The following is a 25,405-nucleotide window of genomic DNA, read 5'->3' as shown; positions in this document are numbered from 1 at the left end:
AGAGCGCTGCGATGAAGTCGCAGTGATAGTCGAGAGATACCTGTTTCCGCGGCTACAGCGTAGGCGTTCAGCCCGAAGGGCGTTGAAGAGAGGGGTTACGCCCGTAGGACGCAAAAATAGTCGCGGAATCAGGATGGCAGCCTCGCCCTAGTACCCAAACAGCAACGCGCTCTGTGAGCATCTAAGCGACTGAAGCTTCACGATAGTTGTTGCATCGTCCTAAATCCTACAGCGCCCTTTTGTTGTCTCCGCGGGCACTTGCGATGCAATTGTGAGTCACCCAGAAGGATGCATGATAAGCATAGTTTGGCTTCATCAAGATATAAAGGTCTGGTATCGAGGATGATGTAGGTAAACACCCAAAGCACTGCGTACCTTCCAAGTTTACAAGATGACAACCTCTGCCTCGTTCAATGACGCTTTTCAGTCGGCAGTTGCATCCGGCCCTGAGCGCCTGCTGCCCGGTGTGGCTCTCGGTGCTGCAAGAGCACTTCGAAAGGGTATGGTCTGGTTTTGCATGTTTTCTTTTGCCAAAACACTTGCCAGGGCCGTTGAGTTTAGCGTGCGTTTGAGAGCGGCACGTTGAGATGGGACTCGGAATATGCGACGGAGCCGTCGGATGCTCGCAGCCGTTCGCACGGTCGGCGACCTCGCTTGTCATTTGTGTTTCTGTTACATGGCCTACAGTTCGCGGCTAACTTGATTCACAGCTGATGCTTCGGAACCAGATGACTTTCTTGCTGCATTTGGTACACTGCAGCTCGACTCCACGTCGCCACCAGTATCGACGAAGACGACTGTATGGCTGGCATCTTGCACGAAGCTAGCGACGGCTATCGCAGCCTTGCAGTGCGTCGAGCGTGGGCTGTTTTCGCTCGACGAACCCACTGACACCGATCGTTTACTGCCTGAATGGAAGAATTCTGTTGTCCTGACTGGCTGGAACGCTGATGAACCTATCTTACAACCTGCAAAAGAAAGGTTGACATTGCGAAGATTGCTGACGCATACGAGCGGAGTCGGCTACGACTTTCTCGCGGCTGACCTCGTGAAGTGGAGGCAGCATCGCAGCGAAGAAAGTCTCTTCATGCGCACGCCTATCACGCAGTGCTTTGCGACACCTCTCATCTTTGAGCCCGGCTCCGGCTTCGCATATGGTGGCGGGCTGGAGCTTGTGGGCTTGATGATCGCGAGGGCCAACAACTGCACGCTGGAAGCATACATGCGCCAATACATCTTTGATGTGTTGGGGATGGATAAGACTTCCTTCTACGTCAAGCACAACAATATCGAGCAGGAGTTGATGCCGATGACCACCCGTCTTGCACCTGATGCAGCTCTCATACCTGGCAACCCACCAGATATGCCACTGGCACAGCCGCTGGATCCTCAAGATGAGTTCGGTGGCGGAGGTTTGTTCGGCAATACCGAAGACTACCTCGCACTTCTAAAGTCGCTTCTCCGGAACGATGGCAAGCTTCTCAAGTCGGAAAGTATCGAGCTCTTGTTTGCTCCATGTATACCACCCGCGGCGCAGGAGTCGCTCGATCAGACGCTGTCCGTCCCAGCCTACGCTGCCATCATGATTCCAGGCGATGCTCCGGTTGGCACTCCTGGTGCGCGGAAATGGTCTCATGCTTTGGGCGGTCTAGTAGCACTCGAAGATGATGCCGAAGGAGGCTTGAAGGCTGGCACCTTGCGATGGGGAGGTGCACCGAATCTGAAGTGGTGGATCGATCGCAAGGGCGGTACTTGCGGCATCTTCGCAACGCAGCTTTTGCCCGCTGGCGAAACCCGACACGCGTACCTGGGCAAGATGTTTGAGAGAGCGGTAGCTGCGATGTAGATGGCAGATTTGCTATGAGTGCTACTACGGGTCAGGCATATGAATGGGCATCAATGGCAATGGCATCTTCCCCTATTGCGACGATTTCTCTATTGAGGACCACGAGGTGCCCCACTTGCATGAGGCGCTACGTATGCACGGTGATGAAAATGGCCTGCGCCGCTGATTACCCAGCAGATTCTGCCCATGACGTAGGCGAACTTCTATTTCCGCCGGCAAACCTCTTCTCTGCGCTCAACTGACCTGCCCAATCACGATGAAGGACAGCTCTGACCGCCTTCGCACAATCGGCTAGCGGTGGCTTACTCACCTTCTGTCCGCCGGATACGGACGCTGGTGTCGGCAATATTCTCGCCATGTCGCATGGAACAGATGCGGGAGATGTGCAGGTGAGCAAATCTTTCGCTCATGACGGCCACGCGCGCCAGATACTTAGGGCGACGGGCTGCTGTCAAGCGATTGAACGATTGAAGCTTGTTCATCGCCATTGACAGCACCCGCGTCCATCTCCCGAAAACACGGTCACGACTAGTCGTACCGTCGCGCGTTAGATCCACACGATCCACAACGGCCTCGTCGTCGGGCTGAACATTTACTATTATTGTTCCGACAGCCGAGCGCTGGCAATTTCTATCGCTTTCCAGCGCGACAGCCACTCTCACAACCTTGGTCGAGGAAAGAGGAGATTGCGATCAAGATGCAGAACGAAGACCTGGATATCCTGCGCAATGAGGCGAACGCAAGCCCTGAGCGCTTCGCAAATTGGGACCCGCACCGCCAGTTTCGCGAAGAGTACCACAGACGGCACTTGCATGACCAGACACCTGATGAGCGCCTGCGCAACATCGAAGCACACGAACGAGGAGAGCGCACCCAGAGCGAGATATCCTTCCCAACAGAAGCAGTAGCATCACCCATCAGAGAAAAGGAAGAGGAGGTTGCCTCGCCTCTCTCACGGCACAGCACATCTTCGGCTTCGACTGTTAGCTCTGCAAGCTCTGCATCCACACATAGCGCACGTCTCGAAGAAATACGCACCGCCCGCTCAACCCCCGCACGCGACCGCCGACCGACCGTCAATTCGCAGGCCTCGAGCGGCAACTACCTGACACTACATCCCACTGAACGCAACCCCGAAGCTATCCGCCGAATCGAGACACACAGAAGTCAGCATGCAGGCACAGTCGGTGCATCGCGCGTCGATTCGCGGTTATCGAGGACCCTCACACGCCGTCGTACAGAGAAGCCATTGCCGAACCTAGGAGCTGGCAAGCCTTTCCCCCCGCTGCTACCGGACAGGGAAGAATATGTAGTCGAGTTCGACGGCGTCGACGATCCGCTGCATGCGCAGAACTGGCCGATGAAGAAGAAGATTGGCATTGGTGCTATCCTAGCATTCGACGCCCTCACAGCCACCATGGGTAGCAGTATCTTCTCGGCCGCTACAGGAGCAGTATCGCAACAATACGGTGTTGCCAATGTTGTGGGCACTCTAGGAACGAGTTTGTTCGTTTTTGGATATGCCTTTGGACCTTTGGTAAGTGAACGCTGACCATAGACTGCGGTCAGATATGCTAACAACTTCTAGATGTGGGCACCTTTCTCGGAGCTGTATGGCCGAAAACCTCCCCTCATCATCGCCGCCTTTGGTTTTGCCATCTTCAGCATCGCCGTCGCCGCAGCCAAAGATATCCAGACGATCATGATATGTCGATTCTTCGCCGGTCTCTTCGGCTCCTCTCCTCTCGCTATCGTCGCCGCCGTCTTCGCTGATATGTTCGACAACAAACTCCGCGGTCTCGCCGTCGCAGTCTTCTCCGCAACCGTCTTCATGGGCCCTCTACTCGCACCCTTCATCGGAGGATTCATCACCCAGAGCGATCTTGGATGGCGGTGGACCGAATACATCAGCAGTTTTATGGGCTTTTTGTCATTCGCTCTGCTCTTCTTCTTCATGGAAGAGACATACCCGCCTGTCGTGCTGATCAACAAGGCGAGCGAGCTGAGGAGACGAACCAAGAACTGGGGTATCCACGCCAAGCAGGAGGAAATTGAAGTCGACTTCAAGGAGCTGATCGTTAAGAACGTCAGCCGACCGATGCGCATTCTCTTCACCGAGCCTATTGTACTGCTCATCACCATCTACATGAGCTTTATATGTAAGTTGGATCACCCCGTCTTGTTACAAGAACTGAGCTAACAATTCTAGATGGTTTACTCTACCTCTTCCTTACCGCATACGCCCTCGTCTTCCAAGGCGTCTACGGCTGGAGTCCCGGCATCGGCGGACTTGCCTACTTCGGCATGGTCGCTGGTGAAGTGATCGCTTTCATCATCATTGTCGTCGACAACCCACGATACATCAAAAAGCTGGAAGCCAACAACAACATTCCCGTCCCAGAATGGCGCCTACCCATCAGCATGGTCGGTGGTGTGCTCTTCGCAGCCGGTCTCTTCTGGTTCGGATGGACAGGCTACACCGGCAATGTTCACTGGATCGTCCCTGTCCTGAGCGGTCTCTTCACCGGCTTCGGAATCTTTTCCATCTTCCTCTCGCTTCTCAACTACATTGTCGACGCGTACCTTATGTTTGCTGCTTCCGCTATTGCAGCAAACACCTTTATGCGGTCCATGTTTGGTGGAGTCTTCCCACTATTCGCAACCTTCATGTTCAATGGTATGGGAATCCAATGGGCCAGTACACTGCTTGGCTGCGTGGCGCTCGTACTTGTACCGATGCCAGTGGTCTTCTATGTATTTGGTAAGAGAATCCGAGGCAAGAGTAACTTTGCACCTGCGCCAGATATCGCTCAAGACAAGAGGAGAGATGAAGAGAGCAAGGGAAGCGAAGGTGTTGAAGCGGGAAGTGGTGAGACGACCGAGCGGGAGAGCCTGGACAGGGCGAGGAGTAAAGATGAGTAGAGTTCTCATCGTGTTTCCATTTTCTTTTCATCTGGGCTTAGCGAGCACATATACCTTTTAATTTCAACCTTTCACCCTAATCAAATGTTTGAAGAGCTAGAACAATGTACATGATTAGGAATACACGACGCAGGCAACGGGTATAGCTTTCCTGCATTCAATGAATAACAGACATGGTATCAATTCCTTTCCTCTATCCACTACACATCTATGGCAGTACATACCCACCGTCAATAATACAATCGCTTCCTGTCATATAACTCGACGCATCACTACCCAAGTACAAAAACAACCCCTTAATCTCCTTGACATTACCCTGTCTCCCCAGCGGAATCATCCTCAACCCCTCATTAATGACCTGCGGCCCAGCCCCCATCTTGGTATCAAAGAAACCAGGGCTAACGATGTTGACCCTCGCAAACTCCCTCCACTCCCTCGCCAGCGACTTGCCCAAATGCGAGATAAACGCCTTGGTACCGTTGTAGATGGGTTGGTCAATGGGTACATTGACAATGTGCGCGGAGATGGAGCTGGTGAGGATCAAGTTGCCAAATCCTTGTTTCTTGAATACCTCGCCGGCGTACTTGGCGCAGAAAACGGGGCCGTCGACGTTGACTTTCATGAGGTTGTGGTAGCTATCGAGGGTTTGGTCGAGGAGCGGCTTGCTGTCTCCTGTGCCGGCGTTTGCGACGAAGACGTCGATGCGGCCGAAGTCCTCGACCACTTGTTGCACGGCTTTTTGGACTGCTTCCGCGTTGATCTGGTTCACGCTGTAGGCTTTTGTCTTTACGTTGTGTGTCTTTGCGAGGTTCTCTGCGCGGGTTATGGCCGCGCTGTTGGAGTTGTACCACAGGGCTACGTTGCCGCCTGCTTCGGCCATGGCGTCGGCTACGGCTCCACCGATTCCTTCGGCGGCGCCGTTGACGACGATGACTTTGCCTTTCATGCTGAATTGTTGCATGACGTTTGTGGGTGTGTCCGGGACGGGTTTGGGGAAGCCGGCGCGCGGCGCCTGGCATTCTTCGACGGACATGGACATTTTGGCGGTTTCTTGGGGGGAAAGATATGCTGTAGAAGCTTGGAAAAGAGTTGTGAATTACGCAAAAGACGAGTTACTTGCTGTCTGTATAGTAAGAAGTCGGAGTCGGAGGTCGACACTTATGTATCTAGACGCGTGAGATTGGGCGGAGGAAGGTCTGCCGAGTGAGGCTCAAAGGCCGCGACTCTGACGGTGCAGCTTTTACCCCGCCGAGCAAAACATGGGATGGCATTGCGTCACGGGGTGGTGTTGCGGGGCAAATCTGGAGGACTGTCGTCCGGATGGGGCGGGATGGTTCCTGAAATGGGATGGTGCCCGTTGCGCTCGGCTTACCTTCCTTCTGAGCAAGCGGCTCGTACCGTGTCTTCTACCGACTGCGTTGTTCTTTTGTGACTTGCTTTCACGATACTTTGCTGGGTGTTGAGTGCGCTCTGGCTCGGTTGGAATCTCGGAGGTGTCTTTAGGTGCAAAATGTCCATCAGGCCAACACGATGCCATCGACTGTCGCCAACTCTTTTCGCTGGCGTTTCCACGCGGCAGTCATGGCGCGTCCTTATTCCATGTTTCGCACACCCGGGCGGTAGTCTGCTCCTTTACGGCGTGAACTGTCAATTCTGGGTATCGTGCTAGACACGGTCGTTTGGAGTGTAAGCATGGTAACAATATTCACGTAGCCTCGCACACGACGATGAGGTAGCAGTCTGTTCCACTCGGCACCTGAAGAGAGTATTTGGTAACTCTCTTCAGCCAAACTGTTTCCAGTATAAGGCGACAGAGGAAGCGGAAGAGGGAGCTGTCGTCAAGGCACTCGCGTATGTCGAACCCCTCGGCCGCTTACTATGGTCCACTCAAGTAGTCGACGCAGGCCGCACGTTTGAAACAGCCTGTACCGTTTTGCGTGATATCCCGGACACCGTGCTCAGTGGTCCTTTCCTTCACTCTCTAGAAGCACAATGAGCCCTCTGGGCTTAGCGTGCACGGTCTGCCGCTAGATGGGTCCCATCTGCCCAGGTGCTGGGCAGGCACCCTCACAACAACTCTACGTCGGACTTGAACACCAACAACACCCGTCAACGCAAGGGTTCGCAAAAATGGTCTTCAGGTTCCTAGATCTCCCATCAGGTACGCAATCCCAGTCTTTCACTCTATTCACTTGACTTGCACATCAGACAGCGCTGACATCATGCAGAGCTGCGCAATCGTATCTACGAGATCGCCGCGACATCCGGTGACGAGCCGCTATCTATATCCCGGCTGCCTCTTGGAGAAGACGGCAACTTTGCGGGCCTTACGAGAGCTTGTGTTCAAATCCGAGCCGAATATCGACCCATTCAGCGTCGCAAGGCCAAACTTTCCCTGAGCTTTCCAGACCTTGATGTGTTTACTGGAACCTTTCTCACTTCAGCCGCGGATATGACGGTCCTCCCTCTTGAGGTTCACGTCCGGGTATCTCTCACCAAGCAAGGATGGACTTTTAGTTTCGACTCACTTCCAATTATCAAAGTCAAAGTCCAAAACCCCCGCTTGGATATCAGGATGGTGCCCGTCACTATCCCAAGCGGGTGGAGATCCGTGGATAGTGGTGACGCAGTTATTGGAGCGGATATGGCATCGACGCAAGCACGGGGTCTGAACTCGTTGCTCCTTCACTCAAACAAGGACTGGCGTGCTTGCATCAGCAACGGTTCTATTGGAGAAGTCTACATAGAGATGCAAATCGGGTTTACATGGGTTGAGATCGTCTTCACGGGTAGGCTTGGTTACAGGAGCTGGCCAAAAGCACAGAGCGAAGATGAGTGGCGTACCTCTCACGGTCTGCAGGCTCCGGCATCGTGGAGTCATCAAATCGACTTCACGTTTTCTCACGACGAAGAATAGTACTGGAGCTTCCATTCAAGGTTACTTCCCACACGTAAATGGTACACAGAGGTATACAGAATGCAATCATCTATCATTCACTACGCAACGAGTAAGCTGTCAGTGACTCACCGCTCTTTGTAGGTCATAGCGCTACTGCCTGGGCTCACGTGCGGCTAAACTAATTCCTGCCCTCCCGAGGTCGCTTACAACGAGTCACTACCTTCGCTATCAAACTCTCGCTAAGCCACCACGTTTACATCTGAGTCTCCGTCAAATACTACCGTCGTCCAAGTTACCCATTTGCTTCAAAAGTACCAAAGTCACCATGGCCTTTCGCTTCCTCGACCTCAGCTCGGGTATGCTACTTCCCTCATCCTGGATCGCGCGAGAGGAGCTACTAACATTGTTTAGAGTTGCGCAATATGGTGTATCACTTCGCATCAATCAACGACGCACACGTTCCAATCCGACACGATTCCTCTCTTCAGTCTGGCACCTACGCGGGTCTCACCAGAGTCTGTGTCCAGATCCGCCAAGAGTACCGCCCGATCCAACGTCGCAAGGCCGAGATTTGGTTGAACCTTGCAAATGTTGGCTATTATGCTCAGGCATTCATGACGACAGCCGAAGACTCCGTGTCCCTCCCCCACAAAATACGCGTCGAAGGAAGATTCGCGAATTTCTCAGCTTTCGGCTCTCACTTCAGCATCTTCTCGGTCCTCAAGCTCAAGGCTACCCACCCTGGCCTGGACTGCGAGATAGTTCCCGCCACCACTGGCTGGGGCTATGATACTGCAAAGCACGGCATGTGCCTCCGGACTTTGAACGAAATTCGTGGTCTCAACGCACTTGCTTGCCATGCGAACGAGAAGTGGCGTGAGGATATTAGCAACGGGACTATTGGAGATGTCCGGATCAGATCAAGCGCATCATTCGTTGAGACTACATGTCTTTGTATCAACTTCACGGGTGCCCACGCCCCCAAGAACTACGATAGAGCGATCAGCGCGCCTGATGCGTGGAGTAGCGCTCGCGGTCTTGACGTTGCGCTATCACACGGTCATCATGTTGCGCTGTACTTCTCTCCCATGTTCACTTGAGCGAGGTTGAGGAATCTATCGAATCAAGTTGTCAAGTGTATCGCCTGATGAGCATGCGTCACCGAGTATGTAGTGTGAGAAGAATTGAATGAAAAGTCGATCCAATCACCTAGTTGCCTGGCCATTTCATGCTCCAAAAGATTTCTTTCATCTCTCAGAGGCTATGAGCAGGTCGGCGCTCACTGTACGCCGGCTCGGAGCCTGGTAGAGCTCGCGTAGTCAATCATCTTTCGTGAGCGCTCCTCCCCGCTCACATTCCACATTGCGGTGCGCAAGCTCTTGTGCTAACGACATACTTGGGTCGAGAAAACCGAATTGAATGGGTGTAATGTAGATTTCGGAAGTTGTGATTCGCTAGTCTGCTCCGCAACGCAGTACCATAGGACGAAGTGGATGAACCAAGATTTCGCATCGCACTTAGATGTGAGTCAGGAGCAAAGCTATATTACATATTCGCACCGCCTACATGGCGATACCCCTGCATACCGATCTCGATCCGCGAACACGATCACTTCACAGCTACCATCAAAGAGACTTGCAATCTGCTTCTCAACCTACCGCACATTCACGATGGCTTTCCGCTTCCTCGATCTTATACCAGGTAAAAGGTGCTCTCCGCCTCCTTTGGAAGGCGCAAAACTGACGATAGACAGAACTGCGCAATCGGGTGTACCATTTCGCTTCCTTGTCTGAAGAACAAACCATCTCAAGCATGAGATACCAGCCTGACCCCTCTCTCTCGGGCATCGGTGCCGGGCTCACGAAAGTTTGCCGGCAGATTAGAGCTGAATACTTGCCCATTCAGCGTCGTGAAGCGGTAGTCGCGTTCCATTGGGACAACATCGAATACATGCAAGAATGGTTCGATGAATTCTACCCAGCCGGGCCTGATTCGAGCGGCGGTCCTCGCGTCGTGCGGCTTTTATGGGGCAAGCCACAGGATACTTCACAGAATGTTTCAAGACATGATCCCGCTACAGGCTTGGCTATGATTGACGATATGGAGGAACTACTAAGAATCCGCGCGCATTGGACATCGGTTCGCTTCGAAGTTGCTCTGGAAGACTCATACCGTACACCCGATGAGTCCGATCCCAACCTTAGCGGCCTGGCAGAGAGAGATTGCCACAAACTGTGTCTTCTTCTCCATTATGACAATCCCACCTGGCTCAACGCTTTACGGAAAAACGTATTTGACAGCATTATCATCGATTATAATTCTCGGCATGCGCCCCCAGCTGTATATCTAGAGGTTGGACGACACGGAATATATTCGCGACACTACTCCATGCAGGAAATTGAGGACAGTATTGAACGAGCCTTGAGGGCCAATTGCGGCATGCGAGTTATAGGGTGGGACTCTTCGATAGGCATGCCGTAAAGAGGCTACTGTCAATGAGCGCGGTTTGACAGCGGACGGAGGGGGGAGCGAATTTAAGCAATGTAATCATGATCGAAAATTACATCATGGGGGGGCAGAATTCATGTCGTACTGTACATTGATGTCTTTGGGAGTTAGGGTATGGCTGTGTTAAAAGTCCACAACAATTTGAACGAAGTTTACTCGTTGATTAGGTATTCTGGATGCCGCGATTACATTCGCGAGGATGATGACGTCATGGTCCAGGCAGCTCTCTGCAGGGTCTGCTCCTTCTACCACGACCTTCGGGTCTTTCCTCGTTGAATGCGTCTCCTGATGTGAAATCTGACCTCCCTTCAGATAGATCAGGCTGCAGTTTCGATTTCTGCCAGGATCTACCGCTCCCGCTACCGTCTTGCATATAAGAGGGCGCTTGCCTGTACTCGAGTTTGCTCCCACCACAGCCACCACAGCGTCGTTCGGTACTCAGTACCCTTATCTATTACCACTTATTGCGTTGTCCCCGTGTCTTGTATCGCAACTATATCAGCAGCCACTTGTTTGCAGAGGGGACTTTCTATCTACTTCAGGCTCCCACCTCACCTGCCTCTATCATACCACCACTACGATAAGGAAAAGCGATCACGCTGAAGCAAAGTCACGACCTATTTCAACACAATAGCACTTTTGAATACCGTACAATGGCATGTTCTTGTTCTTGGTCACGAGCCCGATACCGGAGGTAGAAATTGGAGGGAATGGCTTTCTGCACAATTGCTACCACCTACAATGGCACCTCACCTTCATATTCAGGGTCTACACCTGGGTGCCCTCGATCGATGACCTGTCGTCGTGACTGCAACTGGCACTGCAATGCTACCTTCCCTCGTAGGTACAATAGGAAAGACCTACCCACAACCACGCGGTTGAATCACGCGCCCCTTCCACGTTCTTGGATTATTGGTACTATGACATCCTATCCAACATTCCCTGCTTCCAAACTCCATCATACCAACATCAAAAACGGTTATGAAAATGAACTGCCAAGCATCCCCGCTCTCTTACCTGAGGCCTGGTCTCGAGGTGACTTCCGATTCAGGCAATTTCCTCAGTCACCATCAGAGACGCTGGTGGCGATTATCGTTGGCATTTCCCCGCTCACCTTTACTTTGCAAGAGATAAAAGAATCTCCATGATCTACGCTCCATTACTCCTACATCCCGCAATTATCTTGAATATCTGATTATCACTATTTCCCACGCTATCAGCAGCCTCCCTCAAACCCAGCAACAAGGCGGAAGTACAAGACCTCATGGCGTAAGTCTCTCTTCTTCACACGTAGAGCTCATGATTTCCCCACGAAGCTCTCAGTATTGGTTTCATGGACTCTGCTAACTCAGACAGCCCTACTCGCCCGAGCACCCCACCTCCTTCCCGTTCTTCTCCCAGGAAGTTTGGTCATCCGCCAGTCGTTCCTGCCCCTTCTACACCAACTTCACGCCGAAATGGCTTCATTGGCGGTTCTAACGTCATCATGGGCTCGGAGCATGCGACTGTGCCGCCCTCCCCTGGACTGCCTGTACCTGGCTTCGCGGCACTCACCATGAGTCCTGTTCCTGCCCAAGCCCTGCCCATCCGCCAGAGCAAGCGCAAGCGTGGAGGTTACGCGCGCACTGATGCCGGGGTCAAGAAGAAGACCAAGAAAAAGCCAGATGGCACCATGGCTAAGTTGGTCGATGTTGCTCTCAAAGAGAGGACCGGAACCAGCGACCCCGCTCTGCAGAAGCCGTTCCGCTTCATGGACCTCCCCGGAGGTAAGTCACCCGTTTCGGACCCGATTTGACACAAGCTGACTGTTAATAGAACTCAGGAACCAGATCTACATGCACACCCATGGACGTCCCAAGCAGGCTCTCCTCGTTTACCGCCCGCGTCTCGCCTCTCTGCGTCCCCGCACTCGTCTCGATCGCGGCCGTACTTTGGCGTCTGACATCGTCGACCAAGACCAAGAAAAGAAGATCTCGGGCGGCAACAACAAGTCTCGTCTTTCAACCAAGCCCAAGCCCAAGACAGAACCTCGAGAGACTAACCGCCCTTTCTGGGGCCTTACCCAGGTATGCCGTCAACTCAGGGCTGAGTACCGTCCCATCTACATGGCCAAGCAGGAGATTGGTATGGACCTCACCGAGATCGTGGACTACCTCAAGACTTTCTATCCCACCGCCACGGATGTCGTCTCCAACCTCGGTCCTCCAGGAGAGCGCAGCGAGGACGCGCCTTTTGTAGGCAACCTGACCATCGCGGTTGGAGACAAGCCCAACGAGCTGGAGCGTGCTGGTGATGGCATCGAGGTCTTTACTCTTCTTGATATCTGGGCCAACAGCCTCAAGATTGAAGCTGGGTTCGGTCGCTACCTCAAGGCCAACTACGTTGCCGAGACTGACGGCGAAGCCAAGGACCTGTGAGTTTCCCTGCCTCTTTCATCAAATGATCTATTCACTGACCATCTTACAGCTACCGCCTGTTCGGCCGTCGCGTCCTTCAAAACCGTCAATGCTCTAGCATGAACGGAAAGTGGCGCTCTATCCTTCGTAGCCGTTCACTGGCGTCGGTTCGTATTCATCGCAAGCCCGCCCATCGTGACACTGCTCCAATTCCTGCAGCTCCTGCTATGGTAGCTCTAGCAGCAACTCTTGGGGTAGTAATCCCGGCTACCCCTGCCGTCACCAAGCCCTACCTGCACATCATCTTCAAGAAGGAGTCTGGTGAGCCTTGGATGACCCAGTTTGAGTCGGTCGTTCCTACTGGTTGGTTGTCCAAGCACGGCTTTGGCGGCATGGAGCACTTCGAAGTCAAGGTCGGTGTTGACCAAGACGACTCCAACTAGCTGCCCGTTCAGAGCTGTCATCGCTGGTGCGACGTTAACGTTCCCAAAAGTTGCCATCTTGAATGGACAGCAGCGCATGCGAATATTTCTTGGGCGTTGGACAGATATCTCTACCGGGGTGTTCGTTGACATGCTCAAGATTGGTAACATTTACGAGGTTTTACATATGAAGGTATATCAACTTGATGATCGAAAGGACACGTTGGCAACGCAGCTTGCACGTCGCACCTTGGATATCATCTATCTAGCAGGAATCAATAGTTCGATTCAGGACACCCTGGTTCCCTTCTGCATTGTTGTGACAACTGATACCGGACCACATGCTCAAACAGGATGTCAAAATGAAGAGGCTGATGTAGTTTGTTTCTAAGAAAAGAAAAACCACGCCCATTTGCTTACCTCGGCCAATCAGATCGACATGTTCTCCACAGAGATACACGCGTTTTTCCGAGTGCCCACACCACGATGGGACTGCAAGAAACACAATTATCGCCGAAGCATGTCTATAATCGTGCGCATAACGTCTTTTCCAAGGACGCTGGAAGCTCTGCGCCTGCGCCCGCACGTGCGCGACGTCATGCCCCACTGCCAGCTGCCGCGCCAAACTCCGCTCGCGGCTCCGCCCCAGTGCATCGCGAACCAACTGTATTGCACCGGCTATCTTGTTCAACGAGCCGCGGCCTAAAATCCACCTATTTCCAGGCGGAGGACGTTCCTTCTTCCCCCCTGAAGTCGCGATCCTGATGCGCAGCCCCCTGCATTCGCTAATGAGACAGGTACCGTTTGATGGGTGGCAACAACATGCGCGTCCTCTCGTGTCGAGCAGGCTGGAGCCCCTCGTTCGCTGCGATGCTTTTCCCGCGAGCCAGGGAGCTAGCATGCGATGAGACAATTGACATCCATTGACATCTAGACTTCCCGTCTTCCGCTGGTACAGAACCCCCAAGCGCACGCGCATCCCAGTAAAGCCGTGGTACTGTGAGGTCATCGACAGGGATGACGGCCAGCCGCAACCTCATACACTACCATAGCTCACCAGCCCCTCCCCGGTCACTTGGTGTTTTATTTGTTCTTGGGCTTTCAAGAGATTGTGTCGTCCATATGTCTCTTTATGTCGTTTAGGTGTCACTTGGCCAACAACTTTGACGATACTTTCTGCTGCCACTGTGCCTCCGAACCTGAATCGCCGTCCCATCCAGACATGTCGCGTCCACAGAGCATGCCTGATTTCGCCGCGCTCATGGAATCTTCCATGTCGCAGGCTGTCTTTGAGTCTTCCAGTTCCAACTTCGAGAAGCGCATCCACAGTCATAGTCGACGACAGACATCACCAGAGCGAAAGCCTCAGAATATGAGGAAGAAGCCGAGCATCTCGCTCGCTGCTGGACTGATGATGAACACCGACACCCCACCAGCGACCGGATCACTATCGCCGCGCAAACGAAGCCAGAGCCGACCAGCCCAGGAGAAGAGGGTTGAGATGGAAGAGGGTGGGAATCTGTTCTATGCCTATGCGCAGAGGGTGAGTGTGCCATCGACCGGCCAACAACGGCGTACTGACTTGTGCTATAGAGCGACTATCCTGCATCTCCTCCTTACATCCTCACCTTCGCCTCGGCCGCCATTTGCACGCAATGGTGGAATCTGGTCCAGCAGGAATATACGTCGTCGTCGCGGCCGAGCCCGCAGTATTTCGTGGTCAGGAGCGAAGACATGGAGCTCATAATGGAAGACCCCAGGTTCTCCGATATTCAGAACAAGTGGTTCTACACGTGCCAGGATAGCCCAACATGCCCGCCGATTGTCCTTCCGCTGCAACACGCAAACGGTGTTCCCGCCGTCGCGCCTCCACATCAATGCGAAGAGAAGGCGAGCACATCGGCTATCGACAGCCTGGCGGCGAGTCTTACCCAGCTAGCAAGCATAGTCGAGAGCAATGCTGAGCAAGTCCATGCGCTCTCGGTCGCGCAATCGACAGGCCTACAAGCGATGCAAGAGATCAACGAGTCGAACAGTATCCAGATCAAGGCCATTTCCGAATCCCAAATCAAGCTACAAGCACTTGTCGACCAGAACGCGTCGCACTACATAGCCCTGTCCAACACGTCCTTTCAATCGCACGAGCAGAGCAGGTTGTCACAAGAGCAGACACGGAAATCTCAAGAGCAAACGCGCAAGTCTCAGGAGCAGACCAAGGATATACTCAAGACGACTGTTGCTCAACTCCAGACTCTATCCAAGAACCAGATCGAGCTGTCACAGACCTGCCAGGGTATGATGCGTACTATCGAGAACCTTGGCGACTCGGTCACACAGTTCACTTCCAATGTCATTTCTGATACCGCAAGCAACCAGTCACTATCCACTAGCTCGTTCAACGCTCTCGCAACCCGCATCAGCCCACCTCCTCGGAAGCTAAACAGGCGGGTCAAAGGCGTTTGGTATGAGTACGACAACGTGGGCTCGGGCTCACCCAGCGGCACACCCAGAAAGAGAGTAGACTCGATCAATGTGGACACCCCACCGAAGAGCCCGGTTATCTACAAGCAAGTTTGACGGTGGTACGGCTGGCTCCGAAGTGTTCGTTTGACACCCCCAACGCAAGAGGAGATTGACGAGGAAGCACGAAACGTGACACGACCTTTGCTTAATACTTAATCATCCTGGTGGATATCGTCGCTTAATGACTCCCTCTCTTACGGTGCTGGAAAGCTCCGTCTGGGCCAGCCGTTTGTGATTTGCATTACATTGGCGTTTGGAGCGAAGATTGTATGATATGGAAGTGGGTTCTTGATGACAGCGAATCAGCTTTCTATTTCGGAGTGTTTGTGTATCTTTTACGAAAAGTATGGGCAGCGCGTCTGGTGCATTTTGGTGCGCTGATTGTTTGTGTTTACGCGACGTCACCGCTAGTCGTGCCTTCCGCAGTCGGCTCTCAATATTCTAGCCGGCTTCACATCGAATCCGCGTTTTCACCGCTTACTGCTCTTGCAATCTCTTGCCGTCCAAAAGTCTCTGCACCTCTGCAAATTTCCCTTGACGCAACCACAACCAATCCGCCCACTTCATCCTACAGAACCTACACCATTACCAAAAGCACATCACCTCCTTCACGATGAAGTTCCTCAACGCCGCTCTGCTACTTGCTCTGAGCATCTGCAACGTCGCCAACGCTGCTGCGGTGCCCACTGTATCCTCCGATGTCGCCATGTTGACCTCCGACGCCGTCGCGAGACAAGATCCACCTTCTCACGGCATGTGCTACCTCTACCTGAACATCGTCGAGAAGAAGCCCCAGAATCCGCAAGATATCGACACCACCGTCTGGGTCGCCCTGTCTGACGGCCAGAACAAGACGATCGAAGGCATGACGTACGTAGACTACTCTCGCCATGACCGGCTAGCTAGCCATGACAGCAGAACATACACTAACATCGCGTAGCTGGGACGACGGTGAGCCTCTCAAAGGCATGCTCAACGGAAAGTCGATCGACGGCAAGCCACCGGGCCAAGCACTCAAGATCCACGGTCTCTTCAAGCCCACCGACACCTTCAGCCTCAGGTGGATCAACATGACTCCGGGTGCCCACTGGGAGTGGTTCAAGTTCCAGTACACTGGCGGTATGGTCGGTACTATCGACTTCGATGATAGTTTCAAGGGCTGGAAGGATGCTTCGTGCAACCGCACTGAGTGGGTCAACCAGGACCGGGACTATTGGGACAGGCTGTCGACCTGCTACTTCGAGTGCTAGGCATCGTCGGGGAAGATACAAGAGGTACTGATGGTGGGTATGTGTGGTGTCCGGGGCGATGGATTGATCTATCTGCAGACAAGTACTTTCTCTGCACGTGATCTTTACGTTGGTATCTGGACGAGCTCATGAGTAATATAGAAAGAATCCATGATACTTCTTTCGATAGCTCCAGTCATTGGCATACCTTCTTGCCATACCCTGTTCCGATGTGTTACGAAGACTGAAACGACGTCCGACGTTCCGCCTCGCCGCCCAATTTGGACACGGAGGATCCACTCCGCCATGTAGTAATATACGCCCAATCTAAATCGGGTCACGTCCACGCCTTCTAGAATCAACATGGAATAATCCACCAAAAAGCGGCAGGCGATCGCTAAACAAGCATTGGACTAATCTACGGATTCCGGGTCGAATATCGTTACACTGTAGGACTGTATGCATATGGTACTGAGAAAGGACTTGACCATTCCAGTATATAAACCACAACATTCAACGACAAAAACAGGGTCAACAAGATCAAACACACCCAGCTGCTATCCACTACAGCTCGACCAATACCATCATCATGTTCATCTCTGCCATTTCCCTCCTCGGTTTCATCACCTCCGCATCCGCTCACGGCTACCTGAAGTCCATCTCGGTCAATGGCGGAGCCAACTACCTAGCCTGGCAAGTCGGCCAAGACGACTACCTGACTCCCGAACCCGTCCGCTACGCCCGTCGCATCAAAGACAACGGACCGGTTCCTGACTTCACATCCAAAGACATTACGTGCAATGTGGGAGGCAATCTGCCAGCAAAAGGTGTTATACCGGTTATGCCGGGGGATAAGGTGTATGTTCTTTCTTTCTCTTGCTCTCCTCCCTGGTATTCTGCTGGATGAACAGCATCAACACACCATCTCCGACTTCGACACTCACGCTGACATCCACCCAGCAAACTCCAATGGGACCAATGGGGTTCCTCTCACTCGGGCCCCGTAATGAACTACCTCGCCTCCTGCGGCACAAACTGCAGCACTTTCAAAGGTGACACCGGAACCCCCTGGGTCAAATTCGACCAAATGGGCTACGACACCAGCAAATCCCCTCCCTGGGGCTCCGACTACCTCGCCAAGCAAGGCGCCAGCTGGACCGTCACCATACCCGCTGGCCTGAAGCCCGGTGAGTATCTGCTCAGGCACGAGATACTGGGGCTGCATGTTGCGGGGACGAGGATGGGGGCGCAGTTTTATCCGGCGTGTGTGCAGATTAGCGTGGGTGGGAATGGGGAGAAGGGGTTGCCGGGCGGTGTGGGACTGCCGGGGGCGTATGATCCGGATGATAAGGAGGGGGTGCTTGTGCAGCTTTGGCAGGTGCAGGCGGGGCAGAGGGGGTATACGCCGCCGGGTGGGCCAGTGAAGACGATCTAGGGTGCTGAACAAGAGGGATGGGAGGGAAGAGGGAAGAGATGTGCAGTATGGTCGTGCTATATTGATGTAAAGCCAGTTCCCATTTGCGCAGCGTGCTTTCATTTTAGTCCAGGTAGCGATAGGAATGTAGAGAAAGGAAGCATATGCTAGAAAACGTTAACCTTCATGTGTCATTCCAAGCCCACATGGACCTCCACTGCCTCTAAGATAGTGCTGCCAACTGCACAGCCTCGCGAACCACCTCTTCGAGTGTCACCTTTGGCAGCCCCAGCTTACTGTTCCAGACCTTTTCTTCAGCTTCGAAGTCGTACCCGACATCCACATCAGCCCCGAAACTGATTGCCAACAACCGAAACGTTGCGTGCAAATCCCCTGCTTGGAATTTCTCTCGAAACTGCTTGATCTCCGGGCCGCTCTCCTTCTCCTCAACGTGAAAATTGGCCTTAGTCTCCACTTCCAGTGCTTCGACAATCTGCCTGGTGCTGACCGTGAAGTCACATAAGAAGATCTGCTTATTTGCGGTCAACTCAGGATAGACCAAGACACGCGCAACTGCAAGGCCGGTGTTCTTGCTACTCGTAACGGCGAAGCGCCTATTTCCAGAATCGTATACCGTCGCCTGCCTCCCCTTCACATCAATGCCGAGGAAGTTACCAGACTTTGATGGATCGAGTGCCCAGTCCAGCCAACTACCGCAACAAATGCTGCTCCACGTCATCTTGCCGTGACTTTCGTCGCAAGTCTTGATGAGGTACTCCAGCATTTCTCCCTTGAGGTCGTATGTCGGTACGAGGGCGCGAGCCCGGGGATCGAGATTGTTGGCGCCGAATTCGCTGGGAATGAAGCGTTTTACGCCTGCTGCAAGTGCAGCGTCGATGAGGCGGAATGCTAGACCATCTCTTCCGCCAGCGGTGACTGGGCTGGTGGATAACGCGACTACGACTGCATCTTGACCCTTGAAGGCTTCTGTGAGCTCTTCTGTCGTGAAGGCGTCCGAGATTTTGATGATGGGGATGTGAGATGGAAACGAAGCTGATGAGGATGCGCGGCTGACAATGGTTACGTTGAAGGAGGGTTCCGCGAGGAGCGCGTCAAGTATGGGTGTACCAACAGAACCGGATGCTCCTAGGATGATGACGTTCTTGATGGGGCTGGACATTATGACACCTTTCGTCGCGACTTGTTTCTCGTACTGAATGAGATGGAGTTTGGCTGCCGAAGTGATGATGCGCTGCTCATCAACGAGCGCCTTCTCTTATACTAAACCGTCCATGGTGCCATGCTCTATAATCGACCTGCGCAACTGGCGATACTTTGAGTGCCGCGAAGGCATCTGATGCATCGGCTGCCGCATGGTAATGATGTTCAATGAGTTACCGGCATGTTTCGGCACGCTCTCTGCGCGATGATAGGTTCTGTAGAGCGATTACATGAAGTTAATAAGCAGCACGTGACGGTGAGAGGCATCTGCGGCATCATAAAATTCGCAGTTCGGCGGTTGCATTTGCCAGCGTATAGTAATCGTTAGGATGGGTAAGCCACTGAGTCTTCGCTGCAACGATCTCTTAAGTTACTCAGTCTGATGCCGGTTGAGGCGATGTGGTGTGTGCCGTTATCGAAACGAGATAGCCCAGTGGGATGTCGCATTGTTGTGGCGCAATCGCCATCTGTAGGCCTTCAAAATGTCAGAAACTGCATATGCATGCCGGTTCAGTATGAGTAAGCGTAGTCGCCAACTAGAGGGAGACAAGACATCTGATGCGAACACGCGTTGGCGGTTGTGGGAGGTGAAGAGGCCAAGTGGTAGCTGCAGCACTCTTCGTGACACGCGCTAAGATTGCGCGCCTCCACCTAGCAGCTTGCTCCTGCACACTCGACCACCTGCATCACCAGTACAGTACTGCCGATGCTGCATCTTTCAAATCATAGCATGTTGGCTTCATGACGTCGCGCATGAGCCAAAATCAGCCGCATGACTGATATTTCTACCTCGGCTGATGCCGCCTGCTTCTGATCCGGTGGTTCTTCTGCGCAGCACACCAAAGCCTTGCGCCACAGTGTTACGAGCAACTGTTATAGGAAAGATACCATCAGCAACCTACCTTTCAGAGAAGGACGCCCATCAGCGCTTGACTCATTACTAACCACATAGATTGACGAGAATAGTGTGAAAATGAGGATAAAGAGGAAGACTCTGATGCGCTGGTCGCGATTTGGACACAGTACACCACTTCTCCGCTTTCTACCATGACGGCAACATCCGAACATCTCGAAGCTTTCGCACCTTTGACATGGGCTACACCGTACCTGACATCTCCCAGCTGGATTGCATGTGACCGCCAGCGAGGCACCGAACCGGGTGAAGATACGGACCGATTTTGTCGCGACACTATGCGCGCGAACAACGGCGTGAGAAACTGGCTCGAGCTGTACGAGAAGCCGGCGCCGGGCGCCAAAGTCACCAAGTCGATATCTCTGATCAAGTATGGAACCGGCTTGAACGGCTTTCCCGGCATCTGCCACGGTGGCGCATTATTGACGCTCATGGACGAAGCCATGCTGCATATCCTGGTTGCCAATACTGTGCTTGAACATGGCCTTGGCTTTATGAAAGTAGGGGAAAACTATTGGAGACTCCAGCTTCATGATGGAAAGTCGGCACAAGAGGTGCTTAAGGGCCGATTAGCCACAGCCACCATGGACGTGAAGCTTCTGGCGCCGGTGTTATGCCCTGGTGTTGTCGGCATTGAAACGATTGTACTTGGGGACACAGGGAACAAAATGCGGATGAAAGCCACGATGAGGGATCGACAGGGCAAGCCGCTACTTACAGTCGAGGGGCTGTGGATCAAGATTCGCGGTGCTGCAAAACTATGACCACAACCACCGCCAGTGTGCGAAGCAAACCACGACAATCGCACACGCTTCTCAGTTCTCCGTCTCACTCTATATTTCCTATCGCAGGCTCGAGTAACCTGCCACCCAACGTCTATCTCCATCGCACGTGCGCAGGGATCCCGGATGATCTCGCATTGATCTCGGGCACGCTAACCTACCCGAGACCTGTGAGCTATTGGTCCTTCCTGCAACGGTAAACCTCCGAAATCAATGCCTGCAACAATATGTGCACTGCGCAGCATGTAAACACACATGCCATCCCTTTGGCCTACCATTCGTTATGACATCTAGGGTAGCCTAACCTATCCCGCACCACACCTGCGAGTCAACATCAAGGTCGTTGTATACTTAAGAGCAAGCCTACATTGGTAGAAATTTGATCAGACTGCACGATCAAGTTGTCAAGTCCTCAACACAGTTCAAGATGCATTCCATTCTGGCTTCCGTCTACGCTCTTTCTTCCCTGCTTCCCCTCGCCATTGCCCAAACCTCCGGCACGTTCAACACCCTCACTTTCAATGTCGCTGGTCTTCCTGCTGCCCTGAACGGTAACGATGTTCCCGGTGATAAGACAACAAACACTGCCCGTATTGGAAAGTTGTTCTCTCAATACGATATCGGTGTCATCAACGTCCAAGAGGACTTCAACTACCATGCCACACTATATGCCAACGACGATCACCCCTATAGGACACCTACCAGTGGAGGAGTGCCATTTGGCAGCGGCTTGAACACTTTGAGCAACTATCCTTACACTGGATTTCAGCGAGTCAAGTGGAACACGTGCAGTACTTTTGAGTAAGTCAAGCTCAAACGATAACACAAACACATTGCATAGTACGGCACTGACATAACACTCTGTCAACAGTAGTGCGGACTGCCTCACACCCAAGGGCTTCACTTTCATGCGTGTCAAGATTGCCGAAGGCGCAGTAGTCGACATGTACAACCTACACGCCGATGCCGGGTAAGTCACCCTACTTCCTCCAACCCTATGACAACTCACTAACCCTCCATAGTACCACAGCCGCCGACAACAAGGCCCGCGCAGCCAACCTGCGCCAAGTCTCCGACTACATCAAGGCCAACTCCGTCGGCAACGCCGTCGTCGTCTTCGGCGACTCAAACTCGCGTTACACACGCACCGACGACATCCCCGACGTGTTCAAGACCGAAAACGGCATGACAGATGTCTGGCTCGAGCTCGTCAAGAACGGTGTCCCACCTGCCAAGGGCGCCGACGCGCTTCTCTGCTCGAACCCGTCCACAACCAACGAGTGCGAGATCGTCGACAAGACCTGGTACCGCGGCTCTGACGCTGTGACGCTCAAGGCCACCAAATTCGATTACGCAGGCCACATGTTCCTCCAGGAGAACGGCGACTTGTTGAGCGACCACAACGGTGTGCTCGTAGACTTTTCCTGGAGCCTGAATGCCCGCCGAAGCGTGTCTGATGTGTTTGGCGGTGAAGAAGGTACGTGGTACAATGACCTGAGCGCCATCTCCAGTCTCGCCAGCCCGAAGGTGTCTTCCATCATGCTCCGTGGCAAGGAGCGCGTTGATGCTGTTTCCGTTAGCTTGGCTTCTGGACAGACGCTTTCGCATGGTGGGACTGGTGGCGAGGCGACTAGGTTGACTTTGGCTGCGGATGAGACGCTGACTTCTGCGCAGCTGTGTCAGGGTCAGAAGAACGGTAAGACGAGGATCTTCTATGCGCTGTTTACGACCAGTGCTGGGAAGACGGTTTCTACTGGTGTCAAGACGGATGACTGTGTTACGAGGACTGCGGGGACTGGTCGTGGTATTGTTGGCTTCCTTGGTCGTTCGGGCGACGAGGTTGACCAGTTGGGATTCATCTACTCGAGCGCTTAAGAATGTTTGATGTACGTGGCCTTTAGTTGGATCAATGGAATGTCTCATGCCCCTACAATTAATTTCGATCAACAACAACTGAAAAGTTAAATGCCTGAGTGAGCATGAGTAGTTTGCTTTAGGAAGCGGGTAGATGCTGACTGCAAGCACATGTGAACTGCACTCGCGATGTCCATATTGTTACATTGAGCTGTTCTCGTATCCTACATACCCATAAAGCAAATCCGCCTCCCCAAAATAGTGTGTATCAAAGGAAATAACAAGAAAGAAATTTTACAAGAAAACAGACAGCCCTCCCACTCTCAAACTGTTGAAGAAAGAAACATGACGTCTTGCAGTCGTATTCGACCACTCATAAAAGATCAGACGAGACCAGCTCTGAGATTGCACCATGACAAAGACGTCCGTCTCTAAGCATAAACCCACCCAGTACTGCGCCTCATAATCCACAGTAACCACCTGACCAGGTGTCATACCATCGCAAGTCGCCGGTGCCATTCCACCCACAGTGTTGAGCCGGTACACCATCTTGACACCACTAGTCGAGGCCGTTTGCGCTTCAAGCCTGAGCCACTTTACATCCTTAGTCGCATCGGGCGCAGGCGTATCGTCGACTTTCTTAGCCACCGTGTTGCCAAGACCCAGGATGTCAAAGTCGGGAGTAGTGGTGTCGAGGAAGAAGTGCGTGCCGATAGATGCGGATTCTTGGACGCGGCCTAGAGATGCAGTGCCAGCGGTAGGGTTGGATGAGATCTCGCAGGAGGCGTTGAAGAGTTGGGCTAGAGCGCCGATTGCGGCTGGTGTGGCTGTCGCGTTGCTGCATGTGTAGTTTTGTGTGCCCATGCCGAGCGCGACAAGGACGAGGGACATGTCGGCTGTTGGTGGTGGGAGCGCAGAGGCGGGCTGCTGGATGCCGCTGAGGTCGCAAGATGGTGCTCCAGGTTGCGCTGGCTCTGCGGGCGCGGTAGTGTTGGCGGTGTCGTCGCAATCCTGACGAGGATGGATTTGTGGGAGGCGTGAAGGCGCGGTCATGGCCATTGGAATGAGCGCAAAGGCCGTGAGAAAGAGTGAGGCGTGCATGTTGAAGATTGTTGGTAAAGATTGCTTTTGTGTATCCTGAACTTATGGATAGGAAAGAAGGTGTTGTTGGAATTAACGAGTATGCGAACCAATGTAGAGCTACCAGAGCCCGAAGAAACGAATGAAGAATGAGATAAGGAGGCTGAAAGGCTGAAAGCTGGATAATTGCGCTTGCTCTGGTCCAACCTAGATGAAGACGTCAGACGACTTATATAAAGTTCTGTCATCCCTTCGTCGGACCTTCTCAGGTAGCTTCTACATGGATTTAGATTGCAAATGCGGGTGATAACATGTCAAAACGTTTGACATGATCCTTAGGTCGATGTTGGTGTTTCGACAGGATCAAGATACGTTGGTACATGGATTAACGGTTGAAGTGCCGTGGTGTCGGGCGAGAGCGCGGTTTCGCGTAGGAGAATCTGTCGCGAGTCAGTGTGGCCAACGGTCTTCTGAAACGAGGCTTCCCAGCCTTGCGGTAGAAGAGCGTTGACGACGTTTGCAAAGACAAACAACCCGTGGGTCCTTCGATGCTGGCCAAGCTGCTAAGAGATTTCGAAGATCATAACAGGTCGTCAATATAACCTGCAAAGTTCAATGGCGCGCTGCGAAGTCTGTGTTGTAAGATTCGTCGTGCGCGCCACGATGCGCCGTCGTCGAACCTAAGGCGACAGGAGCCCTAGCTTTCTTAGGAAGGAAGCCACTCGAGAAGAGCCGCAATCTCACCCTGTCTGCGGCGTAGCTACAGGGAAATCTGATCAAGGACAGAAGTTCCATGTGACTAGCAGACAGTGTTGCTGAAACTGGTACCTGGGTACCTGCAGAACCTGCCACAGAACCTGAAACGTGGGGGATGAGCTGACGGCCCGAAATGGGGCAGGAAACATACCGAGTGCAGTTCGTCCGCTATCACACTGAAACAACCGCGACCGCTACCCGACTGCGCCGCAGTCGTTGAGATGTCTCGCGATGCTTTTGCCGCGTGTTGGTCTTCACGTGGGCCGCTCGCCGCCTGCAGGCAGGATGTCATCACCCGTTTCCCCAGACGTCGAACGTAACAGAAACCTTACCAGCGTAGAAGTGAGGAGTCGGTCCGCATTAGTGCAAGGCCAGCAGAAGGCCAGCCTGCACCTCCAGGTTCGAGACCGTGCGGTGGCTTGCCCTAGGTTTTCGAGGTGAGCACTTGTGGCAAAACGCGAGTAGGCAGGAAGCGTGTTCGTCCGTGTTGAATACGGTCGATGTAGAGGACCGAGAGCATCGCCCCGGCGACAGTGCTGTACCTAAGATCATCGGCGCTGATGGAGATTCGGACACTCGCGTCGTGATGATCCGAGTGAGACGGCCATATCGTCGGCCCTGAGTTCGTCGAATCGGATCG

General features: G+C 53.1%; 10 protein-coding genes across 10 annotated transcripts; 7 read left to right on the top strand and 3 right to left on the bottom strand.

Annotated features, from left to right (window-relative positions):
- Window positions 1-391: 391 nt before the first annotated feature.
- On the top strand, window positions 392-1,846 carry J4E84_001617 (uncharacterized protein; the record flags this gene model as incomplete). Its single annotated transcript, XM_049384248.1, has 2 exons — window positions 392-500; window positions 711-1,846. 2 exons carry the CDS (start codon window positions 392-394, stop codon window positions 1,844-1,846), a joined length of 1,245 nt encoding a protein of 414 aa, XP_049247604.1.
- A 3,130-nt stretch (window positions 1,847-4,976) lies between these two features.
- J4E84_001616 (uncharacterized protein) lies at window positions 4,977-5,807 on the bottom strand (the record flags this gene model as incomplete). Its single annotated transcript, XM_049384247.1, has 1 exon — window positions 4,977-5,807. The coding sequence occupies one exon, from the start codon at window positions 5,805-5,807 to the stop codon at window positions 4,977-4,979; it is 831 nt and encodes a 276-aa protein (XP_049247603.1).
- A 5,854-nt stretch (window positions 5,808-11,661) lies between these two features.
- On the top strand, window positions 11,662-13,014 carry J4E84_001615 (uncharacterized protein; the record flags this gene model as incomplete). Its single annotated transcript, XM_049384246.1, has 3 exons — window positions 11,662-11,941; window positions 11,991-12,588; window positions 12,642-13,014. 3 exons carry the CDS (start codon window positions 11,662-11,664, stop codon window positions 13,012-13,014), a joined length of 1,251 nt encoding a protein of 416 aa, XP_049247602.1.
- A 1,201-nt stretch (window positions 13,015-14,215) lies between these two features.
- Window positions 14,216-15,570, top strand: J4E84_001614 (uncharacterized protein; the record flags this gene model as incomplete). Its single annotated transcript, XM_049384245.1, has 2 exons — window positions 14,216-14,536; window positions 14,587-15,570. The coding sequence occupies 2 exons, from the start codon at window positions 14,216-14,218 to the stop codon at window positions 15,568-15,570; spliced, it is 1,305 nt and encodes a 434-aa protein (XP_049247601.1).
- A 559-nt stretch (window positions 15,571-16,129) lies between these two features.
- J4E84_001613 (uncharacterized protein) lies at window positions 16,130-16,766 on the top strand (the record flags this gene model as incomplete). Its single annotated transcript, XM_049384244.1, has 2 exons — window positions 16,130-16,386; window positions 16,457-16,766. The coding sequence occupies 2 exons, from the start codon at window positions 16,130-16,132 to the stop codon at window positions 16,764-16,766; spliced, it is 567 nt and encodes a 188-aa protein (XP_049247600.1).
- Window positions 16,767-17,334: 568 nt separating this feature from the next.
- Window positions 17,335-18,180, top strand: J4E84_001612 (uncharacterized protein; the record flags this gene model as incomplete). Its single annotated transcript, XM_049384243.1, has 2 exons — window positions 17,335-17,603; window positions 17,706-18,180. The coding sequence occupies 2 exons, from the start codon at window positions 17,335-17,337 to the stop codon at window positions 18,178-18,180; spliced, it is 744 nt and encodes a 247-aa protein (XP_049247599.1).
- A 202-nt stretch (window positions 18,181-18,382) lies between these two features.
- Window positions 18,383-19,339, bottom strand: J4E84_001611 (uncharacterized protein; the record flags this gene model as incomplete). Its single annotated transcript, XM_049384242.1, has 1 exon — window positions 18,383-19,339. One exon carries the CDS (start codon window positions 19,337-19,339, stop codon window positions 18,383-18,385), a length of 957 nt encoding a protein of 318 aa, XP_049247598.1.
- A 1,088-nt stretch (window positions 19,340-20,427) lies between these two features.
- J4E84_001610 (uncharacterized protein) lies at window positions 20,428-21,057 on the top strand (the record flags this gene model as incomplete). The annotated part of the gene is made up of 1 exon (XM_049384241.1): window positions 20,428-21,057. The coding sequence occupies one exon, from the start codon at window positions 20,428-20,430 to the stop codon at window positions 21,055-21,057; it is 630 nt and encodes a 209-aa protein (XP_049247597.1).
- Window positions 21,058-21,502: 445 nt separating this feature from the next.
- On the top strand, window positions 21,503-22,950 carry J4E84_001609 (uncharacterized protein; the record flags this gene model as incomplete). Its single annotated transcript, XM_049384240.1, has 3 exons — window positions 21,503-21,876; window positions 21,947-22,045; window positions 22,098-22,950. 3 exons carry the CDS (start codon window positions 21,503-21,505, stop codon window positions 22,948-22,950), a joined length of 1,326 nt encoding a protein of 441 aa, XP_049247596.1.
- A 362-nt stretch (window positions 22,951-23,312) lies between these two features.
- Window positions 23,313-23,820, bottom strand: J4E84_001608 (uncharacterized protein; the record flags this gene model as incomplete). Its single annotated transcript, XM_049384239.1, is given in 2 exon segments — window positions 23,313-23,360; window positions 23,377-23,820. 2 exon segments carry the CDS (start codon window positions 23,818-23,820, stop codon window positions 23,313-23,315), a joined length of 492 nt encoding a protein of 163 aa, XP_049247595.1.
- Between the last annotated feature and the right edge of the window lie 1,585 nt (window positions 23,821-25,405).

Source organism: Alternaria hordeiaustralica, assembly GCF_023758085.1.
Source record: "Alternaria hordeiaustralica strain BMP 2776 chromosome Unknown scaffold_2, whole genome shotgun sequence".
Lineage (NCBI taxonomy): Eukaryota > Fungi > Ascomycota > Dothideomycetes > Pleosporales > Pleosporaceae > Alternaria > Alternaria hordeiaustralica.
The sequence above is the reverse complement of the archived record's forward strand: the minus strand, read 5'-3'. Positions and strand labels throughout refer to the sequence as shown.